This window comes from Physella acuta, unplaced genomic scaffold, assembly GCF_028476545.2.
Source record: "Physella acuta isolate Inbredline_101_S28 unplaced genomic scaffold, ASM2847654v3 ptg001055l, whole genome shotgun sequence".
NCBI classification, from domain to species: domain Eukaryota; kingdom Metazoa; phylum Mollusca; class Gastropoda; family Physidae; genus Physella; species Physella acuta.
In genome coordinates this window covers 363,131-387,827 of record NW_026732572.1, presented here as the reverse complement: position 1 = coordinate 387,827, position 24,697 = coordinate 363,131, and the positions used below count along the sequence as shown (strand labels likewise).

Genomic DNA, 24,697 nt, shown 5'->3' with positions numbered 1-24,697 from the left:
ACATTTTAAACATAATTGGAAAATCTTTATTACCATATCGATCGTACGTACGTACATCAGTCGCTGTTTACTATAATTGTGGATTAAAGCCGAAGCATTGAAGACATCACTGAAAGTCTTAAATATACGGATTAATCAAACTGGACTTATTACTTATATCAGTAAAATACCATGAGAAAATGTTTAAGAAGTAACTATGATTATGTGAACGTATTTTAAAAATGAAAACATTTAAATTAAGTAGAATTTAAGGTAGCTTTTTAAATAATATTTATATTTAAAAATACCCTTTTACGGTTGCTTTCAAATGCATGATTGCAAAATTATTATTACATTCTTTGAAACTTTCTAAATGTAACGCTTTTGTTCATGTTATATCAACCATAAACATGAAAGACATGAAGTTAAATGCTGTAAGGGTTGGGTGGGTGGTGGCTTGGTGCTCGGCAAGTCAGTCAAATAATGCAGTCTGGGAAATTCTCTCTATCAGAATATTTTAAAATGTTTAAATTCTAATTTTAAGTGGATGTAATTTTTTTTTCTATGGCTCAATTTTACTTCCGGAGACAATCAATGCACACAAGGAGTTCGACATCTCTGAGAACTAACGAGGTGTCTTGTATCTTATTTAGCTTGTCGTTGTTAATGGGGAGGGGGGTGGCTAGGGTTGCATCTATTCTGTGTTGTGGAAGTTCAAAGTGTATTCTTTGGTGTGGAGTAACATCAAGGGATCCTGAGGTAAGGAACCAGATATTGGCTCTTCCATAGTTTAGAGCAGGGGTTCCAAACCCTGTGCCCGCGGGCGCCATGGCGCCCGCTAAACGATTCGTAGGTGCCCGCCTCTCACTATTCGACAGAGACAGAATTTTTTTCATGAACATTATTTTAAAATATGATTTATTTTTATTCATTTGTTAGTTTTAAATTTTTTTTGACTGCCTAGGTTTATTAAATATGTTCGATACGTGTCCCAACTTGTCTAGCGGCGAGCCAGACTGCACTATTTACGTTTTGTAAATACATTTTTCTGTGTGTATGCAATTTGAAAAAAAAATGCCAAATAATTTAATTATTTTGAAACATTTTTGTTTATTATTTATTAATATATTATGACTATAAGAAAATAAGAAAATAAATTATGGGAAAATGACAAGTTATGGAAGGAGTTTGTCGATTTAAAATAGGTGGTGCCCGCCACCCTACCGATATTTTAGAATGTGCTCTAGACAGAGGCGTATCCAGGTTTTCGTTGTAGGGGGAGCGAAAAGAGCAAAAAAAGGCGCCGAATTTTTAACACGTTCTATATACGTGTATAATATATCTTTATATATATATATATAATATATATATATATATATATATATATATATATATATATATATATATATAGCTGTATGTCATTACTTCGCTGTGATGTAAAATTAATTGAAAGTAGCACTCTGAAGAAATAAGAACAAACACACAATGTAGGCCGACAAAACAAACATTGTATCAATCTAGACAAAAAAAAATATACACACACTACAACCAAAAACAACGAACGTAACACAATCTGTTTTGTAATTCTTGTAAAAAAAATTTCTTACATAATAATTCCTGGGAAATTATTTAAGACAAGTGAAATAGGGGACATAATCACTCTCTTAATATAAATATGTACATATCTACACATTTAATTATAAATGTCAAAACAAATAAATAATTACTTTAGAATATAATGAAATTGTTTAACACTATTCGTGTTTACAAAATGTTTTTGTCTATAATCAGAATTTAATATATAGTCATCATAAATGCTATAGTATTACAGCATAATGAAAGTATTTAAAATCAGAGTTGGTATAAAACCGCGCTTTTCGTTATAACAGAAAAACATTCGGAATAACAGCCTACATTTAACTAAATGTTGTTCTTTTAGTTCAGATCATATGCTTTTTTAAATTAACTACTGCTTCTTTGTGTTCTTTAAAGATCATTTTTTAACATAGTGATAGGTATGGGTTAGATCTCTGTATTGCTCACACACCTTTTTACTGTCCGGTCAATTTAGGTCAATTATCCAACCCAGTGTATACCTAGGTGTGACATTAATGTAGCTCTACACAATTGTGGTGGTGAGAAGGGGGGGGGGGGAGATAACCAACTCAGAGTGAACATAGCGTCAGTTTTTAGATGACTGGTCTAAACATACATATATATTACACAAATATATATTACACAAATATATGTTACAGAAATAGATTTAAATAAGTAGCAGTGGTATTATGACCATATTTTTTTTACAGAGGGGTCCATGGGGGAGGGGGGTTGTAACTGTTTCATATAATTTGTAATCGTAATTACTATCGCCCAAACTGTCATAATACTACTACTTCATCGTGATGACATTGTTGCCCTTGTCAAAATTTCCCCACCACTACGCAGTTTGCTCATAAGTAAATTTAAATAGAGGTGCCACATCAGTTGTATTTGTTTCTGTATTGCATTTTTAAAAATTAATCACAAGATTCAAACTGTATGTATAAAGTAATTATGTGTGAAGTTTTATGTGTAACATTTTCTAATTCAATTATTCGTAAGCAAATACATTATATAGTTGCCTTAAACTTAAAACTCCTCTTGCCAAGTGGTACTACCCGTAGAGGTTTTTTAAAAATTGCAATGCATCGTAATGGTTATTTTTAGAATGGCAAACTGATGCAGCTGTTAATACGTATTGTAAACGTAGACACTACTAGACTAGTACAATAATGCTTTAGCCTAATTGCTGCATGAAAAGAAATCTTGTGATTTACATAGATGTGCCGACAAAAAATAATTTTTTAACAAATATCATTGTTTAAAACTTTGAGTTTAAAAAGTTTCCAAAAAGGCGCCACTTTGCTGAAAATGGCCAGAGGGGGAGCGGCCGCTCCCCCTGCTCCCCCCCTGCGTACGCTACTGGCTCTAGAGTAAAAAAAGGTTGGGAACCCCTGGCTTAGAGGAATGATGGGCTTGATAATGATTTGTTTATAATGATGTGTACCGCTAAGGCTGGGGAGCCCTGTGCTGTTGATGCTAACTTTCATAATGTTATTGTAGAATAGTTAAACATAATACACTTGACTTTTAAAAATGGTCCTATGGAGACTTTACAATGATTGGTGTGTTGTTTATGCATTGAAGTGAGAATATTTTTTATTGATTTAATCAGTGATAATTTTTTCTCTATTATCATATTTGCAATACTTGGTTTGATTAAAATTGTAAATCACTGAATGGGCGTTGAATGATGCTTTTTTTTTAAAAAATGTGTCCCTTTTTTATTTATTTTGTAATACCTTTATTTGTAATTTAATACAAATAGGCCTACGCCAACATCAACACATTTTACATAATTTAAACTATACATATACAAAATAAATAGAAAAGAAGAAAACAGAGTGATTAATCAGATGATGACGTGGGTTTTGGACTGTTTGACTAACTTTGCTAATTGAACTTGTGATAAAAATAAAAGTACTAAAAAAACAATTTGGTATAAACATGAGTTTATGGTATTGAGTTAACGGTGTCGAATTACTATTCTCAAATGAGAAAACGTGAGATACTCTTGCGTTGTACATTTTTATTTCTTCAGATTTTGTGAGGTGTAAACAATATTTAAAGAAGACAGCCTGAAATATTTCTTTTGTGTCTATTTAAACTGTTGCATTCCTCAACGTTATTTATTCTTTCTGTGCCTTTATATATTTTTTATATATATTTTTTTGTTGGTTTGTTTGACACTTTTCAGCTCGTTAGGAAATACAGTAGCCGCAGTGCTTGCAAAAGTTTGGTTTGACAGGACACCTCAACACAAATAGGTAGCAGACACACTTAATCATTCAATTAAATACACAAGATCGCAATCTAATAAGGTAGCATGACCTAGGTCCTAGACTCTGTGCGGACTCGTCCCTTCATGAGACACATACACCGCATCTAGTTTTTAAAAAATCATATTAGGATTCAGGAAAATTACAAACGTTAATAAGACCACAAAATATCGAACAGTAGAAGAGCCTATTTCCATCGTTTAGGAACAGTAGCGTTTTTTTAAGTCGAAGTATTATGCCGACTTTGGTTAGGATTAATAAACTGCTTATGAATTATGTCGATTTGGACCATGGGAGACACCACCAAGACGTAAGTTCAACAGACCATATCGATATCACCCCCACCCCCACCAGTCTGGTCAGCTGTTTACTATCGGGTCGAATTAGTGACGGCTATTAGGGGCAGATAATTTAGTTTTTAAACGATTTGAAACGAAGGGGAGGTAATAACACGTTATGCTTGATCTTTTCATTGCCGTCTGTAAACTGTCGTCATGGGTGGCTGTTTTCACGGGGGAGGTGGGAGAGGGAAAGGAGTGGAAAGTAAGGGTGAGAATAATCGTCCTTCACGAGCCTACTGATAGTGTTTTAAAGCAAAATATTTTCAGTCGCAGCATTGGTAGTGTCGAGTACACAAAATATGAAAAATCTCTCTCTCTCTCTCTCTCTCTCTCTCTCTCTCTCTCTCTCTCTCTATATATATATATATATATATATATATATATATATATATATATATATATATATATATATATATATATATATATATATATATATATATATATATATATATATAATTCTCTTCTTGAAGACGCTAGAAAACAAGCTGTAAGCGCGCTCCCTACCACACCATTCCTACATGGTCTGGTGAGCTGTGGTTCACGCTAAATGTTTACAATCATAGAGAAGGGTTTAGTGACGGCTATTAGGGGCAGATAATTTAGTTTGAAACCATTTTAAACTTAGGGAAGGTAACTAAGAGGAGGCTGCTTTCACGGGGGGGGGGGGGTGTAGGGTAGGGGTTTGGGGAAAGGAGGGGGAGGGTAGTATCGTCCTTAACGACCTACTGATAGTGTTTTAAAGCAAATATTTTCAGTAGCAGCATTGGTACTCTCGAATTCACAAATTATGAATCACTGTAAAGTAGCAAATTAAACAACTAAATATGATATGCCGCGGGTCGGCTCGTAGCAAATAAAACAACTAAATAGCGGTGTATGTTACGTTGCGGGTCAGCGCGTTCAGAATAATCTGTTTCATTTGAAATGTTATCTGAGCGTCTTTTATTCCAGCTCAAATTGTTTAATAGCAAACCGCAGCCAACAATTAGGTACAAGACATGCAATGAAAAGGCGATGAAGTCAAGGTTTTTAAACCAAGTACAATTTAAATTACTTATTTGTGAAATTTTTATCAACGGTTTCATAATGAATATCTACTGATTTGCCTTCCTCGTAGAAATGTCATAGATTAATCCAAATTTTTGGGGTATAGAACTTGACATAAAATATATATTGAGTAAACTAATATAAATTTAAGCCAATACTCATAAACCATTTTCTCACTACAACCGATAAAGAAGAACTTAGTAACAGCCTTCACAAAATATACCAATTAAAAATACACAGCATGGGAGGTAATCAAATTTAAAATGTAAATAATTGACTAAAATATGATTATACTGTTATTATGGTTACAAACTCAAATCAATTTTATCATCTAATTTATTATAAAATAATTGTACATAATATTAATTTAGAAAGGAATTACATATTTTACGAAAGAAAATATAGCTATGTAACTGGGATTGAAAACCTTTTCTTTTTTAAATATACGCAATTTATTAAAATTCATCCATTATTTAAATTTTGTTATGTTTGCTCTATAACCGGCTTGCAATTATTTCTTTAAACACTTGACTTGGTGATCATAACATATAATCTGTATTAAATGCCTGGAAGTTAAATCCTACTGACTGTACCAGTTACTGAATTGATCAGATGGAATTGAATTCTTTAACACTTACGTCAGCTATCATGTCAGTGGCGTAGCTAGGATCTTTAGGCCCCTAAGCAAAAATTATAATTGGGCCCCTACCTTAATCTGGAAATTGTGTATTTTATACGTCCATAGTTGTGTATACGGTATTATCATGTAGTACCCCGTAGCGTAAAATACCTTTGATTTTATATCAATTTAATGATAAAACAAACTAAAAAAATAACTGTAATCCTGTAACATTTAAGTAACCTAACACAGTAGCTTCACGAGGCGGGGGCCTCACAATTTAGGCGTGACACCATGACGAAAACTCGTAAAATTTACTGTCAAAACTATATTTTATTGAGTTAAAATAATAAAATATTAAGGAGAGGGGGTAACACTCCACCGGAAATGCAAAATTGTTAGACGAGGTGGGAGTGACACTCACTCAACGCACCGGGCGAATCTTGTGACGCCTCTAACTAAATACACATTTTTAAAAGTTGCTTATGATTTATTTAGATTTTTTTTTTCTTTCTAATAAGTTTACAAAGTGATTAATATGTTCCTTGAAGTCCACGTTAGCTGCTTATATATGTTCGATACTTTGGATGGCCAAGCTACTGACCCAAAGGGCATATCTACAACTTGTTTCATAACGTCACCATAATCGAGAGACTCGAGGCGTCCGACTCTATTACTGTAGAGGCGCTGGAGGACACCCCTTATTTTCTTTAGCCATTGATTAATTAAAGTATCCCTCCGAATCCCTAGGGCATGGCGCTCATTAAAACAAGTGTATGCGCCGTAGTGCTCACGGGGGAGCCCGGGGTTCCGGTTGATGCACCTGTGCAGTTTGACCGTTGAATTAAGCAGCAACCCTGACCCCTTGTGCAGGACACCCAATTAACTGACCCCAGGTGCTAAACAAGCCGCTGGAAAACTCTAGATGGCCAAGCGAACCGCATTACCGACTGTCAAGGGGCCGCTCTCCGAACGAAAAAAAATGTAATGGTAGAAAACTTTACAGTAGTCAGAGTTTGATTCTGGCTTCTCTTTGAGGGGAGAGGCACTGCACCTCTTGTGTGGGGTTGTGGTAGGAAATTTCACGGTAAGTAGAGGTTTGTCTGAATTATTCTAAACGACTTCCCAATGTTTCTTGGCGATTGGGTAATTTTTGTATTAATGCATAAAGGACAAGGAGACAAACAAAAATATTTAAGTAGCGGCATATTGATTAGAGATAAATTAGATCAACAAACACATTGTGACTAAGGTTAAAACTAGAAAAAACATTGACACATTTTCGACTTAGCTTGTTGTGAAAACACTGTCCACGGCTGTTATTAAAAAAGAAATGGCTATATCATGGATTGATGGAATTTCGATGAGGACAGAGAGGGGAGGGGTGCAGGTTTGTGGCGGTGGGGTGGAGAGTTTTTAGCGATGCGTAGGCATATACATTTGCGGGTGCCGGATGCCAATCTCACAACAGAGTCAATTTTCAAGTTTATTTATAGGTTAATTCTCTCTACGGCTTTCCCGACAATGCAACAATGCCTATTGTGTTATTAATACCGATGGGCCTTGTACACCCCCCCCCCTCCCCAGTAAGAAAGGTTTGGGGGCCTTTTTTATTTTTTTTTTATTACTTCTACATTAGAAAAGAAACTGGATTTCTGTTTTCTTTTTAAAATTATTTTTATAATACAAATATTAAAAGTCCAATGTAAAAGTTCATGCAAATTTAAAGAGGGAAAAGGGCCCTTATTTGCCTTGGGCCCCTATGTCTTGCTTACGCTAGCTTTACGGTAGCTATGCCACTGAATCATGTGCACAATCACTCAGTTAAAATGTAACTTCCTACATTGTTTATATATGTCTCATACAATCAAAAATCTTTTTTTTTTTATTACAGATTTTTATTTAACTCACCCTCTCTGTCGTCAGTCTGTCTAGATCGAAACGCCCGAGCGAAAATTCAGGCACTTCTAACTGACAGATTCGTTTCATTGTTGTTACGTAGTCAAGACATGAAGACTATGCAACATGACATTAAAATTGACTTAATTTGTTGCCTAATTATATTTTATGAATTAATTCAAATTAGTAGGTAGTCTTACACAACTATTCCGCACCATTATACACAAGTCATCACGTTCATTAGGCGCGCAATGGTTTTTAGTCATGCAACTCTATTGTAAATTCAAAAAAATTAAAGTACTGAAAAAATAATTCATAAAAAACGTTTTAATAACATGCATTTATGTAATAATGCCCTAAAAAGTAGAAAATAAAATATTCCCTACTGTTTAAATAACTATAAAGAAAAGCGTGGGTCACTTTAGTAACTATTGGATACCTTTACTTTAGGAAGAGACCAACGCTTTTCTTTATAGTTATATAAATAGAAGTGTATAATTTATTTTCTAATTTTTAGAGCATTATTACATAAAAGCATGATATTAAAACGTTTTTTTATGAATTTTTTAAAATACATTTTTTCCTCATCCTAATAATGAGACACTAACTAAGCAAGAAGATTGACAAATTTTATTTTTAAAATTCCCGTAAGGATTAATGGAAAATTTCAAACGTTAATTAAGCCACAAAATATCGTCGTCTTCCGCTTTGATTGTGAGACAAAGTTCTCCACAGATTTAAACTGTCAAATGGCTGGATACTGAATGACAATATTCATGTCAAGTCGATCGATTACTTTACAAAAAAAATTATAGTTTAATTAGATCTTTGTAACAGTATCGTAAACCGGGCCATAAAAGATCCACATCACGTAGAACAAATAATTGTTCTGTCGATGTAAGACACAAAGCTAACAGGATGTAATAAATATCACTATGGTGATTCCATTGTTAGTGTATGCAGCCACAATTTCACCTCAAATATTTTTACGAGACTTTTCTGTTTTAATTAAATGGCAGGCATTGTTGTTCTATAATTAGTAATCATAACAAGAAATATGTAGCAGGTAGTCAATAAGCACGTTTTTTTTTTATTTGAAGTAGGAAATTTCTATTTTGAAGGAGGTTATATTTTTTCCATAAATATTACTACAAAATTTCACTGTTTGTATTAAATGTCTGGCATTCTTATTCTATACATAATTATCATAACAAGAAATATGGAGTCATTAACCTATAATCACGTTTTCAATTACATTAGTTTGATTTGAATTAGGAAATTTCTATTTCTTTTTAGTATGACTTATTTAAAAGCAAGAATAATTTTCTAAATCTAAATAATTGCATATAAAAATTAAAATTCTTGATTTTAAATTATTTATAGGACGATAACAACTCATGAACACGTTTACATATTTTAATTCGAAATAATTATTAAAACTTGAAATATTTAAACGTCGCTACAACGTTCGACACAGCTTTAAAAAAAAAGGAAAATGAGCATTGTATATTTTAGTGTTGTAAATAACATTTTATTCCTACCGTTTATTGTTAGCAACGTATCAGACAGTAGCTAGACCAGATGGAGTCAATGACCAACAACATGACGACAACTTCAGACACAGACGATGGTCTGGTTACAGATGAGCAGTACTTGTTGTATGAAGGGCTACTGAGTTCAACACGAGCGCTGATTGCCGCCCTTGGTTGTATGGGGAACGTTATCAACATCTACATATTTCTGAAGCTGGGATTCAACGAAGGCATGAACTTGTCTTTAACTTTACTCTCGTGTTTTGACCTCATGTATTTAGTAACGGTCATCTCCAGGTCGGTGTCTTTCGTGTTTTTAGCTTACGAGCGGACCCACCATAGGACTATGTGGTTTCCTGTCCAGCCTTACGCTGTTTACATTTTCTGTGGGCATGCTGGAAGAATCCCACACGCCTCATCCAACCTGATGACGACCTTCGTGGCCTTGGCCAGGTGCGCCAGTGTGGCCAAACCGCTACATTTTAAACAAACATTCAGCCAACAACTCACTGTAATATGGGCGACAGTTTTTGTAGTATTTGCAGTAGTGAGTTACCTCCCTATACTAGTGTTTATGGGAGTTATCCCACAATTCGACAAGGACGTGAACTTGACAAGACCGGCGCTGTGGATTTCACCACGAAGAGAAGAAGTTAAAGATGCAATTTGGGGGTTACGTGACGCATTCCTTCCGCTTTCCACTCAACTCTTAATCGCAGTCTGTGTAGTTCTAATGACAAGGTACCTAAAAGCATCTTTAAAGTTCAAAGCCGTTCATTCAAAATACAGCTTTACGCAAGGGGTTGTCAATGAAATCTCTCAAAATATTGGTATCACCACCGCTACAAAATCGAACGGAAGCTCAACTACAAAACCAGGTAAAGAACTACAGGTGATTCAACAGGTGGTGCTGATCTGTGTGGTGTACATCACCTGCAACACGCCCACCATCCTCATCAACTTCACCGGTCTGTTTGTGCCAGAGTTCTCTATTGAAACAAAGTTCCGCAACTTGTACCTGCTGGTGACGGGTGTCAAACACTTTTTCCAGACCATCAACGCCAGCATCAACATACTTGTGTACCACCGCTACAACAGCAAATACAGGCGTAGATTTCCTGTTTGTAGACACCGTGTCTGAGTAATAGAACATAATTATGTCACACACGCGTGCGTGTCAGTCGTTTCTTATAAATCTATATTGACAACAGAGTTTCTTACTTGCATTTCTTCGGGGGAGGGGGGGGGGCGGTAGGGGCAAAAGAAGTCTACTGTAGCCCCCCCCCCCCTTCCCCCCCCCCAACGAAATGAAATATATATAGAAAACATATACCCTAAAATATTTAGTCCGCCCCCCCCCCCCGAAAATATCAAGTGACCTCCACCCCCCCCCCCCCCCCCCTGGAAGAAACACTGATTGACGAATACTGTAACTTCAACGCAAGGGTCGAAAAATATATATAAAAACATGGTTTAAGTCTTTAGTTTGTATACCTGGTTCTACCTTATGCGTTCAAATAACACTATTTGTTGATATTACTATTTTAGTAAGGACGCCTGTTTCCAACCCTTCTAAAGTCGTCTGTCAGTTATTTCTTCCACGCGCTTGTCAGTAGCTCAGAATTTCTTTTACCCACTTGTAAAATCTCGAGTTCGAATCCCTGGCTCGAATCGATGAGACGTCCATGAGTCCAGTTATCTCTGATGAGTACGTGACTCACGTTGGGGAACGTAAAGTCGGTCAGTGTTTCTTTCAGTCATTTTTCTCCGAGGGGAGAATTGAAAATTTCGGTAAAAGTGTGGAACGCACTGAATTTTTTTTGGAAGGGAAAGTGCGGGGGAGGGGACACTTGTTAAAGTATATATTTTCTATAAAAATTGTATTTTCTGTATAAATTATATAATGTTCTATTTCGTTGCGCGTGAGGAATTGACACCCCACTCGCCCCCGCCCCCCAACCCAAATACATGCCTCCCTGAATCCTGAATGCAGCTGCACATAGTGGCTGCCAAAATTAAGAATGCATTAACTTGATTGTGTATTTTGTTTTATAACGTTTCGTAATATGCCGACCCCTAGGGCCTGGTCAGCGTGTTATTTGTATCAAATGTCTACGTTCGGTCGAGGAATTTCACCAGACACACCAGATTCAACTGACGACCGTTATAATTAAAAGTTAATACATACAAATACACACATACACACACACACACACACACATATATATATATATATATATATATATATATATATATATATATATATATATATATATATATATATATATATATATATATGGTTGTGTGTGTAATATGAATTCAATTGTGGTTGGTTAGCTATACTTCATTTTTAACTTTATAAGAATAAAGGGAAAGAACAAAACAATTAATATCCAAAAAGACAAAAACTCTACATAGAAATTTAATGCAGACGGTTAGTAAATTATGATTCATTATTTAGTATATTTTTTGTAGAACATTTAAAGTTTAAAATACAAATTTTAAGTTGCTATTTATTTCTTGTATACTTTATTTTAAATTCACTCTAAGCTTAAGAGTGTAACCCTTATAAACTATTATACTTTGTTTTATTAAATACAAAGAAGATGAGTATTAACAATGTTGTGAATTCTGCTTATATTCTCATTATTATTGAATCTGTGAATTTCTGTGAAGACAACTTGTATTTCAACTTGAATTTACAAGATGATTTATGGTATTATGCATGAAAACGGCTGGTCAATAAAAGCACAAATAAAACAATCTAAATAATCTTTATAACATCAAGTGTTGAAACGCACGGAAAGTTAGAACAAAACTTTTCAGCATTTTTGCTTAAAAGCTTTGGTCGCTAAAATATCTCATCAGCGACCAAAAAAGTCTTCTTTCTGAATATCGGCTGTGTGTAATTCAAGTATACAGCTCGAAAAAGCTTTTAGGTTTTTTTTCTACCCTTTTTTTTAAATAACTAACACAAAGGTAAAGGTCTATATTTGAACCAGCCCGAACTAACTAGGTAAGAAATTGGACATACAGCCTAACCTAACTGGCGAACATGCCACCTTGTCAAATGCCCAGACCGAAATAACAAAATACGTCTGACATTAAGTTTGTATTATGACATCACTTTTGAAATCCGGTACCCTACTCCTAGGCACTAGCGTGGCTTTTCGTGATACTGGTTAGCAGAGGCGTCGCGAGGCGGGAGTGCAGAACGCACTGAGTGACACTATTTAGGAGGTGACACCAAGACAAGAGCATTGTAAGACATGTAGAATAAATATGTTTTTGTCAGTCCAATGAATGGTTAATTAGAGTTAAAGTTCAAAAGTATTTTGAATACATAATGACGATCCCAGGGGGTGTGCAGGGGGGAGGGGGGGGGGGGGGAGGGTGGTGACACCATGACGTAAACATGCAAACTATAGAGAAAAACAATGCGACACCCACCTGTATTAACAACTGACTATTGATAAACATCATTAGCATTAAATGTGAACATTGTAAAGCTATAACCGTGGGGGAGGGGGGAAGAGATCGACACCAACTACAAAATTTACAGAGAAAAAATAATTAGGAGGTGACACCGTGACTTGCCGCACCGGGTGACACCCGACCTAACGACGCCACTGCTGCTTAGTCCTCGAGAAACAAGCCCGACCATTCACAAACCCAGCTAGATTTTGTCAAGATACTTACGCGTAACCATATAACACAACTACAACAACAATAAAATAGCAAATACAACCAGCTTGTAGCTGCGTTTTATTTGTTATTAAAACCTTGTATTAGAGGTATGGGTGTTAAAATGTTGTATTATGCCTTAGTGACGTTCATAAATAACGTCCCGCTTTGTTTGACAATGTTGTACCATCCTACCATCTCATTAACGTCCCGCTTGACAATATTGTACCATCCTACCATCTCCTTAACGTCCCGTTTCACAATGTTGTACCATCCTACCATCTCCTTAACGTCCCGCTTGACAATGTTGTACCATCCTACCATCTCCTTAACGTCCCGCGTTGTACCATCCTACCATCTCCTTAACGTCCCGCTTGACAATGTTGTACCATCCTACCATCTCCAAAACGTCCAGCTTGACAATGTTGTACCATCCTACCATCTCCTTAACGTCACGCTTGACAATGTTGTACCATCCTACCATCTCCTTAACGTCCCGCGTTGTACCATCCTACCATCTCCTTAACGTCCCGCTTGACAATGTTGTACCATCCTACCATCTCCAAAACGTCCAGCTTGACAATGTTGTACCATCCTACCATCTCCTTAACGTCCCGCTTGACAATGTTGTACCATCCTACCATCTCCTTAACGTCCCGCTTGACAATGTTGTACCATCCTACCATCTCCTTAACGTCACGCTTGACAATGTTGTACCATCCTACAATCTCCTTAACGTCACGCTTGACAATGTTGTACCATCCTACCATCTCCTTAACGTCCCGCGTTGTACCATCCTACCATCTCCTTAACGTCCCGCTTGACAATGTTGTACCATCCTACCATCTCCTTAACGTCACGCTTGACAATGTTGTACCATCCTACCATCTCCTTAACGTCACGCTTGACAATGTTGTACCATCCTACCATCTCCTTAACGTCCCGCTTGACAATGTTGTACCATCCTACCATCTCCTTAACGTCCCGCTTGACAATGTTGTACCATCCTACAATCTCCTTAACGTCCCGCTTGACAATGTTGTACCATCCTACCACCTCCTAATGCTACGCTTTTTTACAAAAAGTTAAGCCTCCACTAAAATGACTCAACATAACAGCCTTTTCTTCCCACTTTCAAGATTACATTTAACTACAGAGATTTTGATGTCAATTTTCAAAAACTCTCTCAGTTTTCAGAACTTTCAAAAAAGCAATATAGTAAAAATTGAAATAACTGCGAATATTTATTTAACAATCATTGCTAATGATTACTGTACCGTCTCTTTTATTTATAGCCCCCCCCCCCCTCTCATCACACATTGTTACAGAAGTTTATACACCCCTCCCCAACCCACCCCTTGGAGTGCAATGTTATTTTTAGATGATACCATAATAATGCTTCTGTTACTTAATTTCAACACACACACAAAAACTCACTATCTTAAGAAAGGTAGGGACGTTATACACATACATATACATCTTGTTTATTTCTAAAACTTTAAATTTTGTGAAAAAAAAAATTTTTGTAAACCTTTTAAATTATCGCATGACAGTTTTATCAAGAAATAACTAAACTTAAATTATTTTAAAATTATATTTCAAGACTCAACTTTGTGACACATTTCACAATAAATTCTTTTCATATTCTTCGCTTGATATGCAGTGCCGGCGCCAGGTTATTTAGCGCCCTAGCCAAAACTTATCAAAACGCCACCTTTCACACACATCAGTTACCATAACATGTGTATAAGAAAACAATTGGGAGTGATAAGGGGTCGGCGTGGTCGAGTCTCCAGTTCGAACACTCGGGCAGATGAGGCTCGTTAGATGGGGGACAGCCACTCTTCTAGGAGAGACAACTCCAAAATCAAACTACCGCCTTGTAGTTTGTTCTTGGTTGGACAAACTATGGAAGCAAAATCCAAAAAGAAAAGCAAGCTGAAATCGGAGTCAATGGCCTCAATGGCGCATAACCAGTTGACACGTAATCCTTAATTGTGATGGAAGCGTAGTCGAGTCGGCAAAAGCTCGAAAAAAGTCTAGAGTTCAAACCCTCTAGCAGATAAGGCTCGATCCCTTCCACTACTAAAAATTAAGAACGTAGAAGAAGAGTGATATGTTCATTTATTATCAGTTGCATAAACGTTATAAGTAGACATCAAAATCAAATTTTATTTGCCTCTTTCGTCGTTAACGTTTGTACTAATTCGTGAAGCCTAATCCCATTCTACTATTGAAATTGTTGCCAAGTCCACGAGTCTACTTTACGACCTAGTCTCCCCTTCCCCTCTCCCCGGGAGAAAAAGTCAGGGGGGGGGGGGGAATGGAAAAAAAAACCCACAGTTCTTGTGGTGTTGGACTCTCTGCAGACCTCCCAAGGTAAGTTCCATAACGGAACTTACCTATTTTAAGCTTGACTGTCTTTAGCTGTAATTGTAAAATGTCTATATTTTGTGATTATGTAACGATTTTTTTGTTTTTGAAAAATAAAAGTTTACAAAGTTACAGATTCCAGGCTAGGATTGTTATATACAGAGGCGTAGCGACCCTTCCAGGCGCCCGGGGACAAACTTTTCGATTTGCACCCCCCCCCCTCGACATTTCGATTTGCATCCCCCCCCCTCAAACTTTCGATTTGCATTCCCCCCCCCCTCAAACTTTCGATTCGCACCCCCCCCCTCGAGATTTCGATTTGCATCCCCCCATCAAACTTTCTTTTTGCACTTCCTCAACCTTACAATTTATTTTTCCAACCCATTTTGGCGCCCCCTAAGGTCGGCACCCGGGGACATATGTCGTCCCCCCACCCCCCTCCCCCCTTCGCTACGCTACTGGTTATATATGAATCCTTTAGATGAGGGTGAAAAATATGAAAAAGATACTCAATTAATTAGATGATTAATATAAGACTAAGACGATTTTTAGACGCATAATACTGTACGTATACTAATATTATTAAGTAATCTACAACGGCTACTGATGTATTTGTTTTTCAATTTAATAATGCTAAAAATAAAACCTACTAAACTATTTTGTTTAGAACTTCTACTTTATATTTTTTACAATAGCAAATAATAACTTACAGTTGTATTTATATTTAGTGGTTAACCTAAATGTAGAGTTAGGCAGCGGATTATCTCCCATTTGGAAATCCAAATACCAAAATTTTATTCAAGGGAGATAGCTTTCACATTAATAACTAAATTAACCAAGTGTAACTAAGACATACTTAAAAAAGACAATAAAAATATTTAACATATTCATAATGACTAATATTTTGTATTAATTATGTAACTTTGTCAAAAAATAATACTTTATTAATTTACTGTAGGTGTTTTTTGAAAATATAAAAACAGTAGCTTTATGATAACATACTTCTACTCAATTTAGATTATACGCTATTCAACATTGCTAAATTATTGTTGATGTCATTCAATCTACCCACTTCCACTATTATAAAAAATAAAAAGAAAAAAAAAAATTAATGAGACTAGCAGCGAAAAAAAAAAATTTTTATATGCGATTGATGTTCATGTCTTTGATGCTGTGTAAAATCTATCAAATAAATAATTATTACTGATTTAAAGGTTTAAAACAATTGAATTAATAAAACAAAAAAAAATAAATAACTAAAAAGGAAAAAAAACTAATTGAGGACTGTATAGATATAGATGTTTGAAAGGGAAGAGTGTTTGCTTTTACGTGTCTCACTGTAATAACATAACTTTTCCGATTGCTTAAAATTTGTATCATTTTAATTCTCTGTAATCCCAAATTCATTTCAGCTCTACTTTAAAAAAAAACAAATTCCCCCTCTCCCCCCCCCCCCCCCCTCGTCCCCTCAGCCCACCACGCCGAGAAAAAAAATCCCTTGAATCATCAATTAATTTTAATTACACATTTGCATTTTCAGTTTCAGGTTGGTTTTTAATTTTTAATTTTTCTTTATATTTAGACGATTTGTATTACATCTATGTATATGTAAACCATCTTAAATGAATGAAAGCAGACAACAAGTAAGAAAGAAATATTACTATTGTAATATATTGTAATATATTGTATTACTATTTCGTTTTCATTTGATGTTCGAAATTATGTAAGAATTTGATGTTGATGTACTTGTTTTAAATTGCAAATAAAAGTATTTAAAAAAAAATAAAAAAATTCAACTACTAGAACGAAAACCCCAAATAATTCATGCTAACTCTGGCAACATTGAACATCAGGGGGGCTAGGGACAAAACACATTATATAAACAACATAATAAATAAACACAATATTGACATCTTACTTTTACAGGAAACTAGCATTGGAACTACAGAAGAGGCAAATAAACTAGATGCATATATTGGTATTAAAAACTCACTGCACAGTACTGGTTCCAACTGCAGAGGAACCAGTATACTTTGTACATCAGACAAACACAAAATTAAAAGTACATACACGGATAAACAGGGCAGGATAGCATGCATCACATTGGATATTGACAAAACAGAAATAACAACTAGATCTACTAGAAAAAGCTCAAATCCTCGACTCAGCAAAACCACGAAAACTAATCATTCCTCTACGTCATCTCGCCCACTTCAAGTTCCTCTCCATTAACGACATCCAGAACCAAGTCATCTCGTCATCCCTCAACGATCAAGTACTCAAAACATCTCACTTGTAATCATCCATAAACTCTCGTCAACCTTTTCCAAGTTCTACAACACTCGATCAACTCTACCATAAACAACAAAACACAAGCTCGCCCTTTCAATAACAGATTATCTCCCATTGACATTCTCAAACTACAACTACCAACTCAGAATCTACCACTACCCAACCAAGACTGTATTAATCACAAGAAGCACGGCCAAAAACAGAGAAGCGATCATGTTGTATTGTCCTGTACTTTATGTCATAGAAAACCGGAAACAAAATCAAGAAATCAAAAGAAACAAATGGAACCAAGAAATCGGAACAAAGAAATCAAAGAAACATGGAACAAAGAAATCAGAAGGGATATTAAGATATTGTAAATCTTTTTAATGTTATACTATGTATTACATTGTAATTTTTTAACATGCAATGGAAGGAGTTCTATTAAAAAAAAAGTATTCCCAACAAGGAAAAAAAAAATATATATATATATAGATTTTATATATATAAAAAAATCCCTAACAAAGGACGCCTTTAAAAAATATCAAGTACAGGAAATAAACTCAGGGGTCGGCAACATTCGGCTCGCGATCCTCATGCGGCTCTTTTGATGTCAACATGCGGCTCTTCAGCTCCATGCACAAATATTAATAAATATTATTTTATTTATTTTTAAAACTCATAAAAATATTAGTCTGCAAGACACGGTAATGAATGATATAATAATAAATATAAGCAATAAACACTCATTATTCTATTAAAATATTTAGTTACTCCATATTTCAATATACCTCCTTGTTTTATAAAATTGAGTTATTTAAATGTAAACAATGCCTGTTCTTATATCATATTTATCGGTTTAAATACACTACCGCCCAGCACGCGATTGGGCGTGCTATTTAAAAGCCTTTAGTGTACATTAATCACCCACCGTAATATCACCGTTAATCACTCTCCGCTTATGCGTCAGAGACGGAAAGTCGAATGTCGTAAGCCGCAATATCAATATTGTAAGGTGATCCTTAAAACTAACGTAGGCATATAGCGCTCGCGGGATAGCCCTCGGTGCCAAATTGCACCCTGCAGAGACGCCGGAGGACGCTCCTCATTCAATTAAATGAGCGACTATAGCAACCCATTGTATCCATATTCTATCGCGCTGTTTAAAACGAACGTAGCCGCCAATCGATTTTTATTTTTATATACCGTATATAGAGAATAATCGCCCTGCCGGTGGAGCAATCCTGCGAATTTACCTTCTTTCGCAGATACCTCTCAACAACTTCCTAGTTTCATGGCGATCGGATGAAAGGTATGGTAATGAATATAAGACAGACAGATACACACATACACGCGCATACATTTCTTTATATACATATATATATATATATATATATATATATATATATATATATATATATATATATATATATATATATATATATATAACCTAATCCTAATCAGAGAGCATAATATTGAAAAAAATGTTAGTGGCTCTTTGAAAATTGGGAAATTTTGTAAATTGTTAATTTTGGCTCTTCCATCTCAAAAGGTTGCTGACCCCTGAACTATCAGGATAAAAATATTGCTATCAAGGTTGTTTACATATTAAAAATAATAATTTGAAAAAAAAAGTTTACGGTTAGTTATAAATTCTAGCCTAAATACTATTATATATTAATACTTTAAGAATGGTATTGTCGATTCGTAAAAAACTCAAATATTTTCAGTTAGAGAACGCCTACCTTTCTTCGTAGTGTGTTCTGTCCTGAATTGAAATTATCTAGCTTACGATAAATTCGACTACTCGATATACTCAAACTCTACTACATTCACAACACATATCAAACTTCGATACCTAAACATAACTAGAATCGATTCTCCAGAACTACTACACCACCTCAACTAACTTCACCAAGTTCTACAAACGATACTCCCAATCAACAACGATTTAACAGGACCTACTACTATACTATAACAGCCATCACACATCGATACCTTAATACCTCAAGACTCGATACTCCCGAACTCCTGAACAACGATACTTCTTCACCTACATTCTCATTTCTCAACTACCAATCAGATTTCAATAGACCTACAACTACACGTCAACAGCCAATTAAAAAATACGACACTTAAACACTTCCAAACGGTATTTCAAACCTACTTAACCATATCAGCAACAGCTTTCTATCGTTACTCCCAAATCTAAACGATTCATCAAAACTTACCAAACAAGTACAATACTTTGAACAACCCGTCATAACAAAACTCTATACACCAGAACAGATTTCCAATTCAAAGCCAGAGAAAACCGACTTACAGGCCCTATTAAAAACCAAAATTGCACGTGATTTAGAACGTCCCGCCATGCTCTGGAGCGATCACTAAATCAACATTAAAATTAGACAACCGTTTGAAATGTTCGAAGTTTAAATTACGGATTTATTTAATCGTTTCTACATTAATTATGTGACACCAAAATAAAAAAGGCAAAGTGACTGGCAAAAAGCGCCCCGACCTTTCCAAATTAGTGAGGTGGGGTTGCATTTTCACCAACGCGAAAAAATATAGGCCTATATAGGCCTAATTTGGCATGCGAAAAATTGATAGTTCGACCTGGGGACCGAAATAGATGAGAGACGTAGCAACCTTTCCCGGCGCCCGGGACAAACTTTCAATTTGGCGCCACCTCGGGAGAAACCTTTCACTTTTCGATTTGCACCCCTCCCCCCCCCCTTCCTTCAACTTTCAATTTACACCCCCACCCATATATTTTTTTATATTATAATGCAAAACTGATGCTAAAATGTGATTTTAAATTGTTTTGCCAACCCATTTTGGCGCAACCTAACGTAGGCGCCCGGGGACATATGTACCCTCCCCCCCTCGCTACGCCTCTGAAATAGAACGCTACGCCTTTGTATATAACCATCTAAAGTTTTTAAAAGATAATCAGTTATTAATTATTAGGTGCTTTTTGATAAGAGCGATTACATATTTTTGCCCTTCCCCCCAGGGATGGCGCCCTAGGCGACCGCCTAGTTCGCCTTATAGGTAGCGCTGGCCCTGTTGATATGACAATTTTAAATTAACAAAGCCGTTTCGAAAGTCTGAGTTGTGTTGTGTTTAAAATTGGAAATTAATATGAATGTACAAACCAAAAGATATGAATATACAAGGTTTACATCAACAAGGTCTAAGATCGTAAGTTATTTTGTTGGTTTATGCAGCTCATCAATGATCTCACCATGCATCTTAACTACTGGCTTTACCTCTACTGCTGCGCGTGTATATTTATAAATATGGATTATTTACTTAGTTACACGTCACGCTAGATTTTTTTTTAAATAACACGTCAGGATCGAACCACTTATAGCAATATGAAAGTACAGAGTTCCCTTTGTATGAGCAAGAATCGGCTATTCACAACCAATTTGAAGCAAGCACCGGCTAGTCAGGACTAATCGCAGCAAGCATCGGCTAGTCATAACCAATTCCGTTTCCAATGAACTCTTTCCACCTAGCTCTACATTAACAAGTTCAGTGAGTCGTCAGTCAAGGTCATGGTCATGGTCACACGAGCACTGTGAGTTAAATTCATAATTGAGCCTCAAATTTCACACCATGATACTCACGCGAGCACAATTTAGCTATGACAGTCATAGTGTTGAGCTATCAACTAGACAAACAAACCCCGCCCACTACTATTATGTGTTGTTCACTGAGCAGATTTTAAATTCTCTTCGCATCATCACGTAATCTCTTTGATGAACTCAATCACAGACAGCGTATGTCTTAAATCTAGCGTCTTTGTTTTATCATCGTTTTCTTATGTCTCGCCGTGTCTCACAAAGACTTGTCTCACAAAGACATGCATAATTAACAAACAACAAAAGCTTTTGTATCATTATTGTCGTTATTTTTAAAATCAACTTGTCAACTTTTGATTACCACAAATAAAAGAAACATAATTATGTATGTAATAACAAGATACACGAATCTCAAACATTCTCCAAACTGTTGCTGTAAATAACAGTAGTTTTACCAAGTATCGAAAATAATTTTTAACGACGCCTGCGCCGCGAAGAAAACAATCTTCGATCCGGTTTTAATAATTGGACTTTCTTTGCCTTTGTCGTCTTTCTACTATACAAAAACACCTGCCAACCTGACTTAGGTGAGTGAAACAGGTGCTAGTATATCGATCTATGGTGGGGTGGAGTAGCAGGAGCACAACGGTCATGTATGATAGCAACATATTACAACATTTACAAGAAATTATACAACATTCAGGAAGCTTTTAGTGTCAACAATCTTCACATTCAGAAAGTTATCTTCCCCGCCAAGTTTAAAGTTGTTTCACGCACGCCAACAAGGTAAAATAGTTGTATATTATTTAATTTAATTTAAATATTAAATTACCAATAATACAAAAATGATCCTGGTATTTTTTAAATTATCGTTGATCATTGGGGGAGTCATATTTTTGGTTTTAAAACTGGGAAGACGACGTGTGAAGGCTATCAGCACAATGGCAAACCGCCTTCAAGAAATGTTGAACAATCTGACCTTAAGAGTGACACTAAAACAAAGATACTTAGACGACGATCAGCTTCTTGCTGCCGAGGGCGTGTTGTCTCTGCTCAGTTGTCTAGTCTCAGTTCTCGGTTGCCTAGGCAACCTCGTCAACGTTCGCGTCTTCGCGTGCATGGGGCTTAAAGATGGCGTCGTGATATCGTTGCTAGGACTTTCCTGTTTCGATCTTTTGTATCTCACCACGGTCATATCACGTGACGTTTCGTTTCTATTTTTAGCCATCGAGAGGTTGAACGGCTACTCTGTCTGGTTCCCCATACAGCCGTACAGTGTTTATATTTTCTCGTCCAACCTGGCACGAATCCCCTACGTCATGTCTTTTCTCACGACCACTTTCCTGGCCATGGCGAGGTGCGCAGTCGTCGCGTTCCCCCTGCGCTGTCGACACTTTTTAAGCACGAAACTGTCAGCCGTTTCTATTTTACTCATTTTTCTAACCTCAGTCTTGACTTACGTCCCCGTGCTTCTCTTCATGGGGATTGTGCCCCAGTATGACGAAACGATCCACTCCGTTCGACCGTCGTTGTGGATCTCTCCAATGAGAAATGTCGTGAAGGACATCGTGTGGGGGTTGAGAGACGCCTTCCTCCCCAACGTCACCCAGCTAATTGTGTTCGTTTGTGTTGTCGTCATGGCTAAACACCTGCATCGGGCCGTTCAATTTCGCACGCAGAACACGCTATCCCACAGAAAACATGGCAAAACTAACCCACTAGTCAGTGTGCTGAGTCTACAGAACACGTTAAGGAAAGCGCAGGATACACACAACCCGCAAGTCAAACCGTCCGACATACAGTTCAGGCTAGGTAACATGTCGATGCAGCATGAAAGACAAGGCGGCATGCTTAATGTAGAGACCACGCTTAGCAATATGCACGAACAACAGAACACGCTTAGCAACAAGTCCGAACAACAGAACACGCTTAGCAGCATGTCCGAACAACAGACCACGCTTAGCAACATGTCCGAAAAACAGACCACGCTTAGCAACATTCCGGACCAACAGGCTATGTTAAGAAATATGCCGGGCCAGCAGAACACGCTAGACAAACCAGACATACGGAAACCACAAGGCAACAAACCAGACATACGGAAATCACAAGGCAACAAATCAGACATACGGAAATCACAAGGCAACAAATCAGACATACGGAAACCACAAGACAACAAACCGGACCTACGGAAACCACAAGGCGACAAACAAGACATACGGAAACAGCAAGGTAACAAATCCGACATACGGAAACCGCAAGACAACAAACAAGACATACGGAAAACGCCGAGCAGCAAAATGAACCTACAGGACACAAGACCTAGACCTAACAATGAGGAAAACGAGACCTTAACTGGCAGGGAACTGAAGGTCATTCAACAGGTGGTGCTTATCTCTGTTGTGTACATCATCTGCAACACGCCAACCATCCTCATCAACTTCACAGGCTTACTTGTGCCAGATTTTTACATCGAGACGGATTACCGGAATCTATACTTGACGGTAACCGGAAGTAAGCATTTACTGCAAGCTTTCCACTGCAGCATCAACGTGTTTATCTACTTCCACTACAATTCAAAGTTCAGACAAATACTTCTTCATTAAAGCATAGACAAATACTTCTTCATTAAAGTTCAGACAAATACTTCTTCATTAAAGTTCAGACAAATACTTCTTCATTAAAGTTCAGACAAATACTTCTTCATTAAAGTTCAGACAAATACTTCTTCATTAAAGTTCAGACAAATACTTCTTCATTAAAGTTCAGACAAATACTTCTTCATTAAACTTCAGACAAATACTTCTTCATTAAAGTTCAGACAAATACTTCTTCATTAAAGTTCAGACAAATACTTCTTCGTTAAAGTTCAGACAAATACTTCTTCATAAAAGACAGCAAGATATTGTATTAAAGCTGGCTAATACTTCATTGAAACCATCAACATACTGCATTAAAGCCAGCTGGATACTACATTAAAGTCAGCAAGATACTTCATTCAAGGCAGTATGATAGTATATTGAAACTATCAAGATACTTCATTAAAGACAGCAAGATACTTAGGTCAACAACATACTTCATTAAAGAATAGCAAAATACTTATTTAAAACCAGCAAGATACTTCAATAACTGCCAGCAAAAGACTTTAATCAAATAAGCAAGATATGCCTTTTAATAATGCAATGAATTTTTCTATTTTTTATTACACCATTAATTTTATTAGCTTTAATTTAAATGTATAGAAATGTAAAATATTTTATACACGTTTTAATAAATGTCAGCTTTATTTGATTTGTTTGGAATCTTTGTGCGACAGATGAATAGATTAAGTGAATGTCAATGAGAATGTCCTGGTATAAAAAAGGTACCTGAAGAGATTAAGGGAATGTGTTGTTTAAAACTACTGTTGTTGTACAAGCCCCCTAGATTAAGGGAATATGTTGTTAAAGCTACGGTTGTTGTACAAGCCCCTAGATTAAGGAAA

The 24,697-nt window shown here is 36.2% G+C and overlaps 1 protein-coding gene across 1 annotated transcript; it reads left to right on the top strand.

Moving 5' to 3' along the window:
* Positions 1–9,365: 9,365 nt before the first annotated feature.
* Positions 9,366–10,436, top strand: LOC131955105 (uncharacterized). Its single transcript, XM_059319080.1, has one exon. It carries the CDS (start codon positions 9,366–9,368, stop codon positions 10,434–10,436), a length of 1,071 nt encoding a protein of 356 aa, XP_059175063.1.
* Positions 10,437–24,697: the final 14,261 nt, after the last annotated feature.